Source organism: Aquarana catesbeiana, linkage group LG02 (genome assembly GCF_042186555.1).
Source record: "Aquarana catesbeiana isolate 2022-GZ linkage group LG02, ASM4218655v1, whole genome shotgun sequence".
NCBI lineage: Eukaryota > Metazoa > Chordata > Amphibia > Anura > Ranidae > Aquarana > Aquarana catesbeiana.
In genome coordinates, this window is record NC_133325.1 from 546,002,837 (window position 1) to 546,020,580 (window position 17,744).

At 39.7% G+C, this 17,744-nt stretch overlaps 1 protein-coding gene across 3 annotated transcripts in view; it reads left to right on the forward strand.

Annotated features, from left to right (window-relative positions):
* The first annotated feature begins 223 nt into the window (after nucleotides 1-223).
* The window catches only part of GNAT2 (G protein subunit alpha transducin 2), a 171,576-nt gene continuing 154,055 nt past the window's right edge, over nucleotides 224-17,744 (forward strand). Inside the window, exon 1 of one of the 3 annotated variants that reach the window (XM_073615895.1) lies at nucleotides 224-951. In XM_073615895.1, the coding sequence (XP_073471996.1) occupies nucleotides 834-951 (118 nt within the window). In that variant the 5' untranslated portion in view covers nucleotides 224-833. Of the gene's footprint in view, nucleotides 1,032-1,763; nucleotides 1,838-17,744 lie in introns of those variants that run through there. The other 2 variants (XM_073615897.1, XM_073615896.1) reach the window with 2 other exon arrangements.

Genomic DNA, 17,744 nt, shown 5'->3' on the forward strand with positions numbered 1-17,744 from the left:
AGGTTCTAGTATTCAAAGACAGAATGTGGATTACTGCACATAAGCTCATGATACTTAACATAGCATATGACATAACACGTATCCTGAGAACACCAGGATTGACTTAAAATAGCATAGGATGGTGAATCAGTACATCTATTAAAATAGATAATTGCTGGTGAAGCCCAATTACTGTGGTGTTTGATTAATTCATACAGTATTCAGATATTATTTTTTGCCCCAAATGTAAAATTTGTATACAAGAATATAGATTTGAAAGAGCAGAGTTGAATGGATTCTGCTTCAAACTTTCAATCCAGACACATCAGCACCCCCTCCCTTTAGAACTAAGCCTCAAGATGTCTAATGGGATTTCTCAAGTCAGGTGATAATTGGAAACCTTTCATCCCAGGAACCTTATCTAAAAGGGAGCAGAGAAAGGAGCAAGAGGGATATTGAAAAACCTACCGCAAGTGAAAAGCAATCTTCCAGGAATGGTACAGGGCTACGTCCATAAAAAGAAAGCTTGAAAAGGAACAGAAGGTGAACGCGGAAATATTTTGTACATAGAGAAAACCGGGTCCATCCAACAAGTCTAACAAGGAAAAAAGTTATAGCAGTACTGGAGATCTGGAGATCTAAATTTTAATACATGGAAACTTAATATAGCACAATTTTTTCAGAAGAGTAAAAAAATAAAAAAAACAGCACAAGGGAGTCAGATCATCAAATACCCGGAAAAAACAACAACTTTAGTACATTTCTCACAAAGTGGAAGACAAGGAAGCACAGACACCCATAGCAAAGAGCTGGAGGAAACTGGGGCGCTTGATACAGAAGGTGGAGACACAGAGATGGGAAGTGGTGCAAGTGCAGAAGACAAAGAGCTAGCAAAGAGATCAAAGGAGCTTGAGAAAAAATTGCAGGAAGATGCTGCCAAGGATGCCAAGACGGTGAAACTATTACTACTTGGTGAGAAACAGATGTTTATAAGAGCGTGCTTGTGTGAGAGTATTGGAAAGACAGAAGATGATGATGGAGACACCAAAAAGGTCAATATTTTACAGCAAACAGGTCTATTTATACTAGCATCTATATATTTTGCAAAGAGATCTGTAAATGTAGATGAAGTCTGTATTTCAGGGCTGTGGAATATAAATGTATGTGCACAAACCTCATTCAAGAGCTATTTAATATAGTACATTATTGCTCCAGTGATTGGCCTAGAGACCTGCCCTTAGTATACAAACTAATATAAAATAAGTCAGTAGTACAAATAGGTTAAACTAATGCAATATGTGTGTTAAACCTCAGTTTTGGAGCAGTTGTACATATTCTGGAATGATATGGGCTACCTGGTAGAGAATAAAGAAACATATTGGGCACAGGTGTATTTTTTTTTCTTATTGAGGAACACTGAGTAATACCACAAAATGTTCTGTTTAATTAATTATGTTCTTTATTTATATAATAATATTTTGATATTGAAAGTCTATATGAAATACTGTATTTGTATAGACTTCTAAAGTCAGAATAAAGATGTTATTGTAATTTGTATTTTTTAAGATTATATATAAAGTACACCTATGTATTTGTGTAGTGCATGGTAATGCGTTATAATGTAGTATACTTTGTGCAGTGTGTTACAGCACACCACAAATGCATAGTGCAGCATTACAGAAATGATGCAGAGACCGTTTTTTCATAGTTTTTTCTCTGTTGGCAGCCCATTCAAAGTGAATAGGCTTCCTTAACACAATACATGTTAGTGTGGACAATACTGTACACTAACATGCATGCAGTAAGGCACTGCACAGGTCGCAACAGTGCAAAGGGGTCCTAAGGATATGCATGTACAGTAAGTATACTTGCATTTAATTATTTGATTCGTATTCTGGAAAACGAGCAAATCAAAATTATAATGTAGTTTACCCAATGCTGATCACGATTTATGATGTATGATTTCACTGTGGATTAAACTATGAATGCTTCTAATCCTATGCTATAGCACAAACCAAATCTGACAGTCATTAGCGTGATGCTTGCTGAGGGCAATTAGCAAATGAGTAATGCCAGTAAGTAGCAGCACAAGAGCATATTAGAGGACATTAACTCCTTCATATAAATCTCGCAGTAGCTCAAACAACAAAATTAAATTTAAAAGGAGGTATTATAGTAGGATAATGTGCCCACTAACAGTATATACAGCTATGTATTATAAATCATAAAAATACTATTAGTCTTATCTAAGCCTTGGGTGATATCACTGTAAATAAATATCAGTATAACACATCTTTATATAGAAGAATGTAGAAGTCAATGTATTTTATTTAGGAGCATTAAACAAAATGGTTAAACCTGTACTATCCTAAGAACTTTAGTGAGTGCATAAAACAATACTGTGTATTACACTTATTGAAATAAGTAGATCTGTGCATCCTACCTTAAAAGCTTCCAGTGCTGCTAATTAGGATAGCATTGGTTTAGTATTGGTTCGAGCAAACTAGAATGTTTGTTTGTGGCTTTTTATAGGTTATCAGTAGATTTGTGCAAGTGCACAGGTATATTTCAAGACTGCTTAAAATTCAAATTATTCCGTTTTGGTGGAATTACCCTGTACAGTGTATTTGACAAATATCCTCTTTATATGTTCTGAATTCTTGCTGTGTCCTAAATATAGACAAGCGGACTGATTTAAGGGAAGTTTAGGTAATTTCGGACATTTAGGAGTTGATGTACTAATGGCAATAGCGTGTGCACTCTACAAATGCAATTGCACTTGTTTTTCCCAGAACATAGTGAATGTGGTGAAGCTCTGCTGATTTCCATATAGTGAACTTGGTGTTGAGTTATTCATTTTACGGTCAACACAGAGGAAAAGGGGGCGCTCTTTATGCCTAGAGGAAAAAAGATTTCATCTCCAAATATGGAAAGGTTTCTATACAGTAAGAGCTGTGAAAATATGGAATATACTCCCTCCAGATATGGTTCTGGCCAGCTCAGTAGATTGCTTTAAGAAAGGCCTGGATTCTTCCCTAAATGTACATAACATAACTGGGTTCTAACATTTATAGTTAAAGTTGATCCAGGGAAAATCAGATTGCCTCTTGGGGGATCAGGAAGGAATTTTTTTCCCCTGCTGTAGCAAATTGGATCATGCTTTGCTGGGGTTTTTCACCTTCCTCTGGATCAACTGTGGGTATAGGATTGGGTATATGGGATTGTATGATTTTATTTTTCATTTATTTATTTTTTTTGGTTGAACTAGATGGACTTGTAGAATATTGTTGTCTCCGCGCTCAGGATAATAGGTTGCAGCCTCCCTAATTAGCTCCCTAAGGGGACTAACAGTATTGATAATGCAAAAAATGGCATGTGTGGCGCTACCCTGATCCTATCAAAATAGGGATAAACAGAAAAATGTAAAATGTTGATAGGAGCAGTTTCCCTAATGTGCAAAAAAGTGTGCTCCCTTACCTAATTGATAGTGCTAGATAGAAATAAATATGGATATCCCAGATTTATGCACACAGAAAAATATATGGTCACAGGAAAATTCATATATATGTGTATATAAAAATAAAAAGTTTTCAACAAATAAATATAAAAATTATATAATTAATTAATGAATTGTATATACCAGTGATATACATAAAAACCTAATCACACATAAATTATGAGAGTGCTGTGAAGTCTGTAACACTTTTCTTTGTTTCTTGTCCCAGTGTATGGGAATATTTTGTTTTTAAATAAATTACTTTTTAAATACTACACTATGGGAGCCTTTTTTCCCCCATAAGGACCATTCCTTTGGAATCTGTTATTTATTATATTCTGATATGGGCACTGGAGGATCGATCTGGATGATCTGAGCTGGTGGAGTAAGCTGCAGAGGCTTGTCGAGCCACGGATGGATTGCTGACATCACTCACGGATAACCATACATGCCTATCACACCTGATGATTTGCATTATCTAGATGGACTTGTGTCTTTTTTCAACCTGAATAACTGTTTAACTATGTAACCATGTGCAAACTGAAATGCTGTTTTTTTTTTGTTTTTGTTTTTTGTATTTGATTGGGTATTCTTTACAAAGTCAAGCTTTACTGCACTCATTAGCTCAGGGGAAAATGAGTGCAACTGCACTTGCAAAGTCTATTTTTTTTTAGTATATCAACCCTATTGTGTTCTGTGCATCTGCGTTTTTTCCTTCTTTTGTGTATTTAATCATTATTTGTGCACTTTCACTTTTAATTGTGTTTTTTTTTTTCCCTTCATTGCACTATTTTTATGGAAAAGAAATCAACATATAAAATAACGCTATTAAGGGGCTGCTATTTTTGCAGAACAGGTCTAGAATAGTTGAAAGTTGAAAATAGCTGTAATCCTCAGGAGCCATTTAAAGCCCATTGACCATTAAATATAAACCCTCTTAATTTCACCTTCCCTTTTTGACTTTAATATATTTAATTAGAATTTTGAAAACTCATGATTTTTATCAAAATGTCAAGGAAATTAAAAATTGTAATAATAGCCAGCATAATTAAAGCAATGTATGGTTCTTATAATTGGATAATTATAGAAGAAACAGAGTGCATTTTGTAAATGAAAATGAAATGTTATGTTATTGGGAACATCTAGAAATAAAAAGTGTGGCGCTAGTGAATAGTGAGACACAGATTACTGGTCAGGTAATGGTGATCTCTATAGAGGAGTAATAACGTTTGGAGTGTGAATTTGTGAAACAAAAGGTAATAGTTTTAAAAAACATCCCAAAAAAATATATAAAGTATAAAGTAATGGTGAAAACTAAGATGTGTAGGGGAGTGGGATACTCAGTAACAACCTGTAGGGTGGTTAAGAGACAATCATGCATACACAACCATATTTCAAAGAGACATTACAGAGAGATAGTGATGCAAAGTATCTTAATGTACTAAGTATGCAGCTCCACAAAAATACTGTTCTTTAGGGTAGGAACCAGAAGAAGGGACATCAAAATCCCTAAAAAGGGGTACACATGTAAGAATGATCAAAGTTTGTTGGTGGACAGATAGAATACTTCTAATTTAGTCCCACAGACATCTGGGCGCAAGCCGTCTTCCCATAGGATGATTACAGGCTATTTAGGAAGGTTCCTTAGGTACAGGCAGATTCTTGACTCATGTGGGTGGTCTCAACACCGAGAAAGAAAGACAAAAGGATGCCCTTACCAGATAAGGTGGACTCACAGGCCGTTGGCGGTGAGTCAAACGAGCTTGTACCGTCAAGCGGTATGGGGTGAAGATCTGTAAGAAGACTTGTGCGGAATCTTATCAGACGTACTCAGATGGTGTGCCAAATTAGGATCCGGGGCCCCCAGGATTCGGTTGCGGTCGCCGAATGACCGTTTCCTCAAAAGCCTTCATCCATTCGACCACTGGAACAGTCAAGGAGATCTGCAGAAATGTCGCTGGTCCTTACAGTAAGGACCAGCGACATTTCTGCAGATCTCCTTACAGTAAGGACCAGCGACATTTCTGCAGATCTCCTTGACTGTTCCAGTGGTCGAATGGATGAAGGCTTTTGAGGAAACGGTCATTCGGCGACCGCAACCGAATCCTGGGGGCCCCGGATCCTAATTTGGCACACCATCTGAGGACGTCTGATAAGATTCCGCAAAAGTCTTCTTACAGATCTTCATCCCATGCCGCTTGACGGTACAAGCTCGTTTGACTCACCGCCAACGGCCTGTGAGTCCACCTTATCTGGTAAGGGCATCCTTTTGTCTTTCTTTCTCGGTGTTGAGACCACCCACATGAGTCAAGAATCTGCCTGTACCAAAGGACCCTTCCTAAATAGCCTGTAATCATCCTATGGGAAGACGGCTTGCGCCCAGATGTCTGTGGGACTAAATTAGAAGTATTCTATCTGTCCACCAACAAACTTTGATCATTCTTACATGTGTACCCCTTTTTAGGGATTTTGATGTCCCTTCTTCTGGTTCCTACCCTAAAGAATAGTATTTTTGTGGAGCTGCATACTTAGTACATTAAGATACTTTGCATCACTATCTCTCTGTAATGTCTCTTTGAAATATGGTTGTGTATGCATGATTGTCTCTTAACCACCCTACAGGTTGTTACTGAGTATCCCACTCCCCTACACATCTTAGTTTTCACCATTACTTTATACTTTATATATTTTTTTTGGGATGTTTTTTAAAACTATTACCTTTTGTTTCACAAATTCACACTCCAAACGTTATTACTCCTCTATAGAGATCACCATTACCTGACCAGTAATCTGTGTCTCACTATTCACTAGCGCCACACTTTTTATTTCTATTTCCACTTGCAACGGCAAAATTGCTGTGTTGGCTGCTTCATTCCTTTAGAGAGTTGGCGCAATTTCTACACCTTTTTTATTGGGAACATCTAGAAATGTTAATTGTGAAATATGTACATTTGTCTGGAATATCTCCTGAAAATGACAGTGTACTTCCTATGTGAGGGTGCCTAGGCTCTCCTGTATTTCTGCAGAATGAGATCTCAAGCACTGCTGTCTCTGATTGCTAGCAGGTTTGGAGTGGTATATGGTGATTTGGTGCTGAGCTGTTCATTTTTTTTTTCTCCATTTTTATTTATTTAGTGGTGTAGTTGCCACTAGTAACAAACATCCACCATATCACCCCGCTGCCAGACTCCCATATATCACTTTCAGAGACAATGAACAGTCCTTTGCTGGTTTTGTTTTTGTTTAATGGGGGGTACAACTTGGTTGAGGAAAGGGTGTATATGGGATACCCATAGAATAATTCACTTTGCCATCATATTTAGAGATTTGGTTACAGATTAGCACATAGCTTGAGTCTGAAGGGTTGATGTACACGTTTTAACAATTAAAGTCTTTTCCCTGCATCACCATGCAGACTATTGCTCCTCCTCTGCTTAACTCCCACAGACTATTACTTCCAGAAATTCCTCACCCATGACCATGTAAGGATGATGTTCCCAGAAGTCCTTTCCTCCTCCTGCACAAACTTATACTGTAGTTATTAGTGTAATGTCACATCTTCTTCTTTAAGCAAAAAAGACCCACTCTGAATGGTTCCTCATGCAGACTCTGGTTGCTCAATGCTACTAGGCCAGAGGCCTGCAGTACCTCTCCCTAGAGGCCTAGTAGTTTACATGTTGTGTGGTGGACTACTGTTGCCAGCTAGGCCTGCTTGCAAATCCTGTGCCCTCAGGCCACATCGATTTGACACAACTCCCAACAGTCTCTGCTCTGATCCAGGACACATCCAGCCCTCCACTGTGGTACACTCACCGACCTTTCTCTGCCCCGAGTCCTTGATGGAGAACTTAACCGGATCATATGTTCCGACAGCTTCACCTGCCCCTCTGCTCCAGGAATTCCTCATCAATGACCGTGTAAAGATGAGGACATTGCCAATGACCGTGTAGAGGCAAAGTTCCTTCACAGTTCTCCCTGGGCCTTCTCCTGCGATCGGCAGCTGCTGGGAGCTCAGTTCCTACTAAACACATTCAGTAAGAAGTAATTTATTACAGAACTACAGCCCCCCAATAGCCCTTTCTCTAAGTTGCCAGGCTCTTATAAGGCAATTCATCAATATTATTATCCTGGAAAAAAGAAATTCATGTATACATGGGGAGAGGACAGATAGTGATTGGGGATAAATTAAATCCTATAGTCCAGCAGGTTAGGATGACAATGCTGCTTTGGTTTGGGAGAAAAAACACTGGGGGTTATTTACAAAAGGCAAATCCACTTTGCACTACAAGTGCAAAGTGCACTTGAAATTGCACTGAAAGTGCACTCAGAAGTGCAGTCGCTGTAGATCCGAGGGGGACATGCAGGAAAAAAAACAGCATTTTAGCTTGCACATGATTGGATGATAAAATCAGCAGAGCTTCCCCTCATTTCAGATCTACCCCTCAGATTTACAGCGACTATACTTCTAAGTACACTTTCAGTGCAATTTCAAGTGCACTTTGCACTTGTAGTGCAAAGTGGATTTGCCTTTCGTAAATAACCTCCACTGTGTTGTCAGCTAGCTTTAAAGGAGAAGTTCACCTTTGTAAAAAAAAAAAAAAAATGCACATTATTTTGCAGGTAAAAAAGTGCATTTATTATTATTATTTTTTTTTTTTAATTTGGAGCATGCAGAGCATTGCACCCACGATCAGGTCACAGGTGAAATCTCAGGCTCCTGCAGGCTGTCAGTTTAGCTGTCTGTCCAAACCTTGTATGAGCAGGCATTTACAGAATGACGGGACACTTCAATTAACTACCTAGAGAGCTCATTAGGGGCCTGGTAGCTCATTGAGACCTACAAGCCGTCAGCCGCAAAGGCTGGCGGTAGTTGTAGTTCCCCCATTCACAGATCCCTGTGAATAAACGACGTGGCCAGGTGGGCGTAGCCCTGCCCAGACGCGTTTTCTAAAAATAAAGAGACATCGGGTGCAGGGAGAAGATCCCTGGCCCGCTGTCCCAACAGTAATGGGGTGGGGGTTGTATGGGCTGCTGCATCTGTAACATGTTATAGAAGGTGAACTTATCCTTTAAATTTGGAAGCACACTGGATTTATGGAAGTGTTCCTAAAGTAGTTGTAAAGGCACAAGGATTTTTATCTTAATGCATTCTATGCATTAAGATAAAAAAAACCTTCTGTGTGCAACAGCTCGCCTAATATTTACCTGAGCCCCATCTCGATCCAGTGATGTGCACGAGTACCACGGCCTTCTGGGACTCTCCCTCCTAAATTGGCTGAGACACAGCAGCGGCGCCATTGGCTCCATCACAGTCAGTTAGCCAATGAGGAGAGGGGGTGGTGAGGCCGAACCGCAGCTCCGTGTCTGAATGTACACACAGAGCTGCGGCTTGGCTCGGGTGCCCCCAAAGCAATTTGCTTGCTGTGGGGCCACTTAACAGGAGGGAGGGGCCAGGAGCGCCAACGAGAGACCTGAGAAGAGATGGATCTAGGCTGCTCTGTGCAAATCCACTGCACAGGGCAGGTAAGTATGTTTGTTATTTTTAAAGAAAAAAAAATAGACTTTAGTATCACTTTAAGGCAATAAACCAAGAAATGTGCATTTTATTGTTCTGAATGTATTACTTTTTGCCTTACATTTTAAAAGAGACAAACCAAGAGCCTGCTTTTACCCTAAACTGTAAGACATTCATTAACCACTTGCCGACCGCCTCATGACGATGTACGTCGGCAGAATGGCACGGGCAGGCAGAATCACGTACCTGTACGTGATCTGCCTCCCGCGGGCGGGGGGTCCAAATGGAACCCCCCCCGGTGCCCGAGGCGGTCGGCGTTTGTCCCGCGGCGATCGGAGGTGAGGGGGAGGCCATCCATTCGTGGCCCCCCCCTCCCGATAGCTCCCAGCCAATGGGATCATTCCCCTGCCTCTGTATAGTACACAGAGGCAGAGGAACTGATGTCATCTCTCCTCGGCTCTGTATTTTCCGTTCCGGCGCCGAGGAGATAATACTGAAATGTGAGTGCACAACACTACACATCACAGTAGAACATGCCAGGCACACATAACACCCCCGATTCCCCCCTGATCCCCCCCCTAATCACCACCCCCCCGTCACACTGACGCCAAGCAGTTTTTGTTTTGTTTTTTCTGATTACTACATTGGTGTCAGTTTGTGACAGTTAGTGTGGTAGGGCAGTTAGTGTTAGCCTCCTTTAGGTCTAGGATACCCCCCTAACCCCCCCTAATAAAGTTTTAACCCCTTGATCACCCCCCCATCGCAAGTGTCACTAAGCGATCATTTTTCTGATCGCTGTATTAGTGTCACTGGTGACGCTAGTTAGGGAAGTAAATATTTAGGTTCGCCATCAGTGTTTTATAGCATCAGGGACCCCCATATATTACCTAATAAAGGTTTTAACCCCCTGATTGCCCCCTAGTTAACCCTTTCACCACTGATCACCGTATAAGTGTTAAGGGTGACGCTGGTTAGTTCGTTTATTTTTTATAGTGTCAGGGCACCCGCCGTTTATTACCGAATAAAGGTTTAGCCCCCTGATCGCCCGGCGGTGATATGCGTCGCCCCAGGCAGCGTCAGATTAGCGCCAGTAGCGCTAACACCCACGCAGGCACCGTACACCTCCCCTAGTGGTATAGTATCTGAACGGATCAATATCCGATCAGATCTATACTAGCGTCCCCAGCAATTTATTGTTCCCAAAAACGCAGTATTAGCGGTATCAGCCCAGATACCTGCTAGCACCTGCGTTTTGCCCCTCCGCACGGCCCAGCCCAGCCCACCCAAGTGCAGTATTGATCGATCACTGTCACTTACAAAACACTAAATGCATAACTGCAGCGTTCGCAGAGTCAGGCCTGATCCCTGCATTCGCTAACAGTTTTTTTGGTAGCGTTTTGGTGAACTGGCAAGCACCAGCGGCCTAGGACACCCTGGACGTAGTCAAACCAGCACTGCAGTAACACTTGGTGACGTGGCGAGTCCCATAAGTGCAGTTCGAGCTGGTGAGGTGGATAGCACAAGTAGTGTCCCGCTGCCACCAAGAAGACCAACACAGGCCCGTCGTGCCCATAGTGCCCTTTCTGCTGCATTCGCCAATCCTAATTGGGAACCCACCGCTTCTGCAGCACCCGTACTTCCCCCATTCACATCCCCAACCAAATGCAGTCGGCTGCATGAGAGGCATTTTCTTTATGTCCTCCCGAGTACCCCTACCCAACGAACCCCCCAAAAAAGATGTTGTGTCTGCAGCAAGCGCGGATATAGGCGTGACACTATTATTGTCCCTCCTGTCCTGACAATCCTGGTCTTTGCATTGGTGAATGTTTTGATCGCTACCATTCACTAGTTGAGTATTAGCGTAGGGTACAGCATTGCACAAACTAGGCACACTTTCACAGGGTCTCCCAAGATGCCATCGCATTTTGAGAGACCCGAACCTGGAACCGGTTACAGTTATAAAAGTTACAGTTACAAAAAAAAGTGTAAAAAAAAAATATATATATATATATATAAAATAAAAAAAATAGTTGTCCTTTCATTGTTCTCTCTCTCTCTCTATTCTCTCTCTATTGTTCTGCTCTTTTTTACTGTATTCTATTCTGCAATGTTTTATTGTTATTATGTTTTATCATGTTTGCTTTTCAGGTATGCAATTTTTTATACTTTACCGTTTACTGTGTTTTATGGTTAACCATTTTTTTGTCTTCAGGTACGCCATTCACGACTTTGAGTGGTTATACCAGAATGATGCCTGCAGGTTTAGGTATCATCTTGGTATTATTCTTTTCAGTCAGGCTTTCATGTAAAAGCAATCCTAGCGGCCAATTAGCCTCTAGAGTGCTTTTACAAGCAGTGGGAGGGAATGCCCCCCCCGTCTTCCGTGTTTTTCTCTGGCTCTCCTGTCTCAACAGGGAACCTGAGAATGCAGCCGGTGATTCAGCCAGCTGACCATAGAGCTGATCAGAGACCAGAGTGGCTCCAAACATCTCTATGGCCTAAGAAACCGGAAGCTATGAGCATTTTATGACTTAGATTTCGCGGATGTAAACAGCGCCATTGGGAAATTGGGAAAGCATTTTATCACACCGATCTTGGTGTGGTCAGATGCTTTGAGGGCAGAGGAGAGATCTAGGGTCTAATAGACCCCAATTTTTTCAAAAAAGAGTACCTGTCACTACCTATTGCTATCATAGGGGATATTTAAATTCCCTGAGAGAACAATAAAAATGATAAAAAAAAAAAAAATGAAAGGAACAGTTTAAAAATAAGATAAAAAAGCAAAAAAAAATAAAGGAGAAAAAAAAAAAAAGCACCCCTGTCCCCCGCTGCTCTCGCGCTAAGGCGAACGCAAGCGTCGGTCGGCGTCAAATGTAAACAGCCATTGCACCATGCATGTGAGGTATCACCGCGAAGGTCAGATCGAGGGCAGTAATTTTAGCAGTAGACCTCCACTGCAAATCTAAAGTGGTAACCTGTAAAGGCTTTTAAATGCTTTTAAAAATGTATTTATTTTGTTGCCACTGCACGTTTGTGCGCAATTTTAAAGCATGTCATGTTTGGTATCCATGTACTCGGCCTAAGATCATCTTTTTTATTTCATCAAACATTTGGGCAATATAGTGTGTTTTATTGCATTAAAATTTTAAAAAGTGTGTTTTTTCCCCAAAAAATGCGTTTGAAAAATCGCTGCGCAAATACTGTGTGAAAAAAATATAATGTTTGGGGGTTCAAAGTAATTTTCTTGCAAAAAAAAAATTATTTTTTTCATATAAACAAAGTGTCAGAAAGGGCTTTGTCTTCAAGTGGTTAGAAGAGTGGGTGATGTGTGACATAAGCTTCTAAATGTTGTGCATAAAATGCCAGGACAGTTCAAACCCCCCCCCCCCCAAATGACCCCATTTTGGAAAGTAGACACCCCAAGCTATTTGAGAGGCATGTCGAATCCATGGAATATTTTATATTGTGACACAAGTTGCGGGAAAGAGACACATTTTTTTTTTTTTTGCACAAAGTTGTCCCTAAATGATATATTGCTCAAGCATGCCATGGGAATATGTGAAATTACACCCCAAAATACATTCTGTTGCTTCTCCTGAGTACGGGGATACCACATGTGTGAGACTTTTTGGGAGCCTAGCCTCGTACGGGACCCCGAAAAACCAAGCACCGCCTTCAGGCTTTCTAAGGGCGTAAATTTTTGATTTCACTCTTCACTGTCTATCACAGTTTCGGAGGCAATGGAATGCCCAGGTGGCACAAAACCCCCCAAATGACCCTCTTTTGGAAAGTAGACACCCCAAGCTATTTGCTGAGAGGTATAGTGAGTATTTTGCAGACCTCACTTTTTGTCACAAAGTTTTGAAAATTGAAAAAAGAAAAAAAAAATTTTTTCTTGTCTTTCTTCATTTTCAAAAACAAATGAGAGCTGCAAAATACTCACCATGCCTCTCAGCAAATAGCTTGGGTGTCTACTTTCCAAAATGGGGTCATTTGGGGGGGGGTTTATTCCACCTGGGCATTCCATGGCCTCCGAAACTGTGATAGGCAGTGAAGAGTGAAATCAAAAATTTACACTCTTAGAAATCCTAAAGGCGGTGATTGGTTTTCGGGGCCCCGTACGCGGCTAGGCTCCCAAAAAGTCCCACACATGTGGTATCCCCATACTCAGGAGAAGCAGCTAAATGTATTTTGGGGTGCAATTCCACATATGCCCATGGCCTGTGTGAGCAATATATCATTTAGTGACAACTTTTTTAATTTTTTTTTTTGTCATTATTCAATCACTTGGGACAAAAAAAAATAATATTCAATGGGCTCAACATGCCTCTCAGCAATTTCCTTGGGGTGTCTACTTTCCAAAATGGGGTCATTTGGGGGGGGGGTTTGTACTGCCCTGCCATTTTAGCACCTCAAGAAATGATATAGGCAGTCATAAACTAAAAGCTGTGTAAATTCCAGAAAATGTACCCTAGTTTGTAGATGCTATAACTTTTGCGCAAACCAATAAATATATGCTTATTGACATTTTTTTTTAACAAAGACATGTGGCCGAATACATTTTGGTCTAAATGTATGACTAAAATTGAGTTTATTGGATTTTTTTAATAACAAAAAGTAGAAAATATCATTTTTTTTTTTACATTTTCGGTCTTTTTCCGTTTATAGCGCAAAAAATAAAAACAGCAGAGGTGATCAAATACCATCAAAAGAAAGCTCTATTTGTGGGAAGAAAAGGACGCAAATTTCGTTTGGGTACAGCATTGCATGACCACGCAATTAGCAGTTAAAGCGACGCAGTGCCAAATTGTAAAAAGTGCTCTGGTCAGGAAGGGGGTAAATCCTTCCGGGGCTGCCCGTTAGATCCTAAATATATATATACATTTAATAGTAATTTAAAAGTCAAAATTAAAGTCAAAATATGTAGAATCCAATGCACGCGACTGTTTTGAGAATATAACCAAAGCATGACAATAATAAACATTGTCATATAAAAACTAAAGTTTATGTGTCAAAGTCTAACTTGTCTGTTTTAGTAAAAAAAATGTATTTATTGACATCTTAATGCAACAGCATACTGATGATGTGTTCAGTTTTCTTTTCATCTTTTTTCTTCCCTGCTGTAAAATGTCAATTCATAGCTATTTCAAAAAAACAGATTGATGTTTGATTGCTTATATCAAATAGGAAGATTTACGTATGTAAAGTGATATAAACAAAGCTCCTCTATTGATATGCGAAGAGCCAGCCCTCCCGCAGTTTAGTTGATGAGACACATCTAATTCTATCTATTTCATACTAAAACATACAAAAAAGCTGCACATTGAGACTTTTTTTGTGTAGCTTTTTGAAACCCTGAACAGCTGTACCTAAGGGTATCTAAACCCAAAAACATAGATGTAGTGTTTAGTAACCTCCCAGTCCTTAGATAAGGTGGTTGCTTTTTTTTTTTTTTTTTTTTTACCTGGCTATCATGCAAATAACACACTTCCTGTCCCTGTGTGGCTATACTTACAGTATATGGAGGGAGCCAAAGTTGTCACCCAGGCTGGACTTCAGAATCAGATCACTTACAGAGTGAGTACAATCTGATATGTCAGAATCATTTGTCCTAACAAATGTCTAATATTTTTAGTAGTTTTGATAGTAGGTTGAGAGGACCAGGTGACAATTGCAGGAGATGTTAATTGTCCCTGTGTGGGTGTTGCAGATCCAATTCCACCCCTTTCAAAGGGTCCAAATTGTGGGGTGTAGGTGTGCTGGAGTACCTTATAATGCTCCAGTGGACAAACCCTTACTATCCTGGGAACAGCTATATTTCTTTATGACAAGGTTTCACAATCCATCAACCAACATATTATTTAACAGAAGTAAATTATGATTTGTTAGATACCAAATATGTTATACAGGGTGTCTCCTAAACACATACACACAGTAGTTACCACCACAGGTTTTAACAAACATACCACTCGCAGCATTTGCTGTATCAATTGCTGCCACGCCCAGACAAGAATGTAACACAGAAGTTCACTTTGGTAGCTCTTCCAGAGGCAAAGTTCTTTAATTTCTAGTTAGAACATTCAGAAATTCAGCTTAACAATGTTTAAATAAATGTAAAACACAAGTGGAAATCGGTCTAATCTGATAGTTAAGTGTCAGATTACTTGCAGGGATGTGGTGTAGTCAACTATCCTGGGCACATGTGCTTTTCCATATGACAAGGTTCAACAATCTGACAGACAATATATTATTTTGAAGATTGAAATTACAATTTCTTGGATACCAAACATGATATAGTTACATAGGTTGAAAAAAGACACACGTTCATCAAAGGTAACCAATAAAAAAGTATAAATATGCTGAAAATCTCTATATACACATAGTTAGAAAGCGAGGTCTAATTTGCGGCAGCTCAACAGAAAGTACAGCAGCCTCTAATGACCGGCTTTTATCGAACAGACATGCTGGAAAACCAGCAAACGATCGGTGCTTGCAGCCACTGGCTGTGAGTGCTGCTCGGTGTGTTCTGGCGGGGGGGGGGGGGGGTGACGAGACGACACAATGTGTCAGAACACAAAAGCGGGGGAGATCACCACACTAACATTGCTTAGTTGGTACAACGACCTCAGTTTTATTTTGTTTTGACCGCTGGGTTGAATAAGACAAAAAATTTCCTGGGTGTACCCCGAATAAGGCAATCCAATATTTCCTGAATCAATGATCTCTGGTGTTGTTACTAGGTAATGTTATTAGCTATTTATATTCTGTGCATTTAGGTATGTTTCTATTTTTTAAAAACAATAAACTGAGTTTGCTAGACCTAGCTTCTAAAGGGGGTCTATAGTTCTGTGAAAAAGTATTTGCCCCCTTCCTGTTTTTTTTTTTTTTTTTTGCATATTTCTCACTCTTAAATGATTCAGATCAACAAACACATTTTAATATTACACAAAGATAACCAGAGTAAATCCAAGATGCAGTTTTTAAATTATTATTTAATGTATTAAGGGAAAAAAGCTGTTCAAACCTGCCTGGCCCCATGTGAAAAAATAATTGCCCCCTCCCATGCTGAATCATGAATGAACTGTGATTAACCACAATTTTTTGGAAAGCTGAGTTGAATTTCACTTGCCACACCCAGGCCTGATTACTGCCAGACCTGTTGAATCAAGAAATCACATAAATAGAAGCTGTCTGACAAAGTGAAGCACGCTAACAGCTACAAGCCACACATCATGCCACAATTTAATAAAATTCAAGAACAGATTAGAAACAAAGTAATGTAACAAATATCTTGGGGTGTCTACTTTCCATAATTGGGTCATTTGGGGGGGTTTTGAACTGTCCTGGCATTTTATGCACAACATTTAGAAGCTTATGTCACACATCATCCACTCTTCTAACCACTTGAAGACAAAGCCCTTTCTGACACTTTTTGTTTACATGAAAAAATTATTTTTTTTTGCAAGAAAATTACTTTAAACCCCCAAACATTATATATTTTTTTAAAGCAAATGCCCTACAGATTAAAATGGTGGGTGTTTCATTCTTTTTTCACACAGTATTTGCGCAGCAATTTTTCAAACGCATTTTTTGGGGAAAAAACACACTTTTTAAAATTTGAATGCACTAAAACACACTATATTGCCCAAATGTTTGATGAAATAAAAAAGATGATCTTAGGCCGAGTACATAGATACCAAACATGACATGCTTTAAAATTGCGCACAAACGTGCAGTGGCAACAAAATAAATACATTTTTAAAAGCCTTTAAAAGCCTTTACAGGTTACCACTTTAGATTTACAGAGGAGGTCTACTGCTAAAATTACTGCCCTCGATCTGACCTTCGCGGTGATACCTCACATGCATGGTGCAATTGCTGTTTACATTTGATGCCAAACCAACGCATGCATTATTTATTTGCTTTTTTATCTTATTTTTAAACTGTTTCTTTCATTTTTTTTTTTTTAATCATTTTTATTGTTATCTCAGGGAATGTAAATATCCCCTATGATAGCAATAGGTAGTGACAGGTACTCTTTTTTTGAAAAAATTGGGGTCTATTAGACCCTAGATCTCTCCTCTGCCCTCAAAGCATCTGACCACACAAAGATCGGTGTTATAAAAAATGTTTTTCCCAATTTCCCAATGGCGCTGTTTACATCCGGCGAAATCTAAGTCATGAAATGCTCGTAGCTTCCGGTTTCTTAGGCCATAGATATGTTTGGAGCCACTCTGGTCTCTGATCAGCTCTGAATCACCGGCTGCATTCTCAGGTTCCCTGTTGAGACAGGAGAGCCAGAGAAAAACACGGAAGACGGTTGGGGGGGGCTAATTAGCCGCTAGGATTGCTTTTACATGAAAGCCGACCGCTGGCTGAAAAGAATGATATCAAGATGATACCTAAACCTGCAGGCATCATTCTGGTATAACCACTCAAAGTCGTGAATGGCGTACCTGAAGACAAAAAAATAGTTAACAATAAAACACAGTAAACGGTAAAGTATAAAAAATTGCATACCTGAAAAGCAAACATGATAAAACATAATAACAATAAAACATTGCAGAATAGAATATAGTAAAAAAGAGCAGAACAATAGAGAGAGAATAGAGAGAGAGAGAACAATAAAACAACAACTATTTTTTTTTTATTTCATATTATTTTTTTTTTTTTTTTACACTTTTTTTTGTAACTAACTTTTATAACTGTAACCGGTTCCAGGTTCGGGTCTCTCAGAATGCGATGGCATCTTGG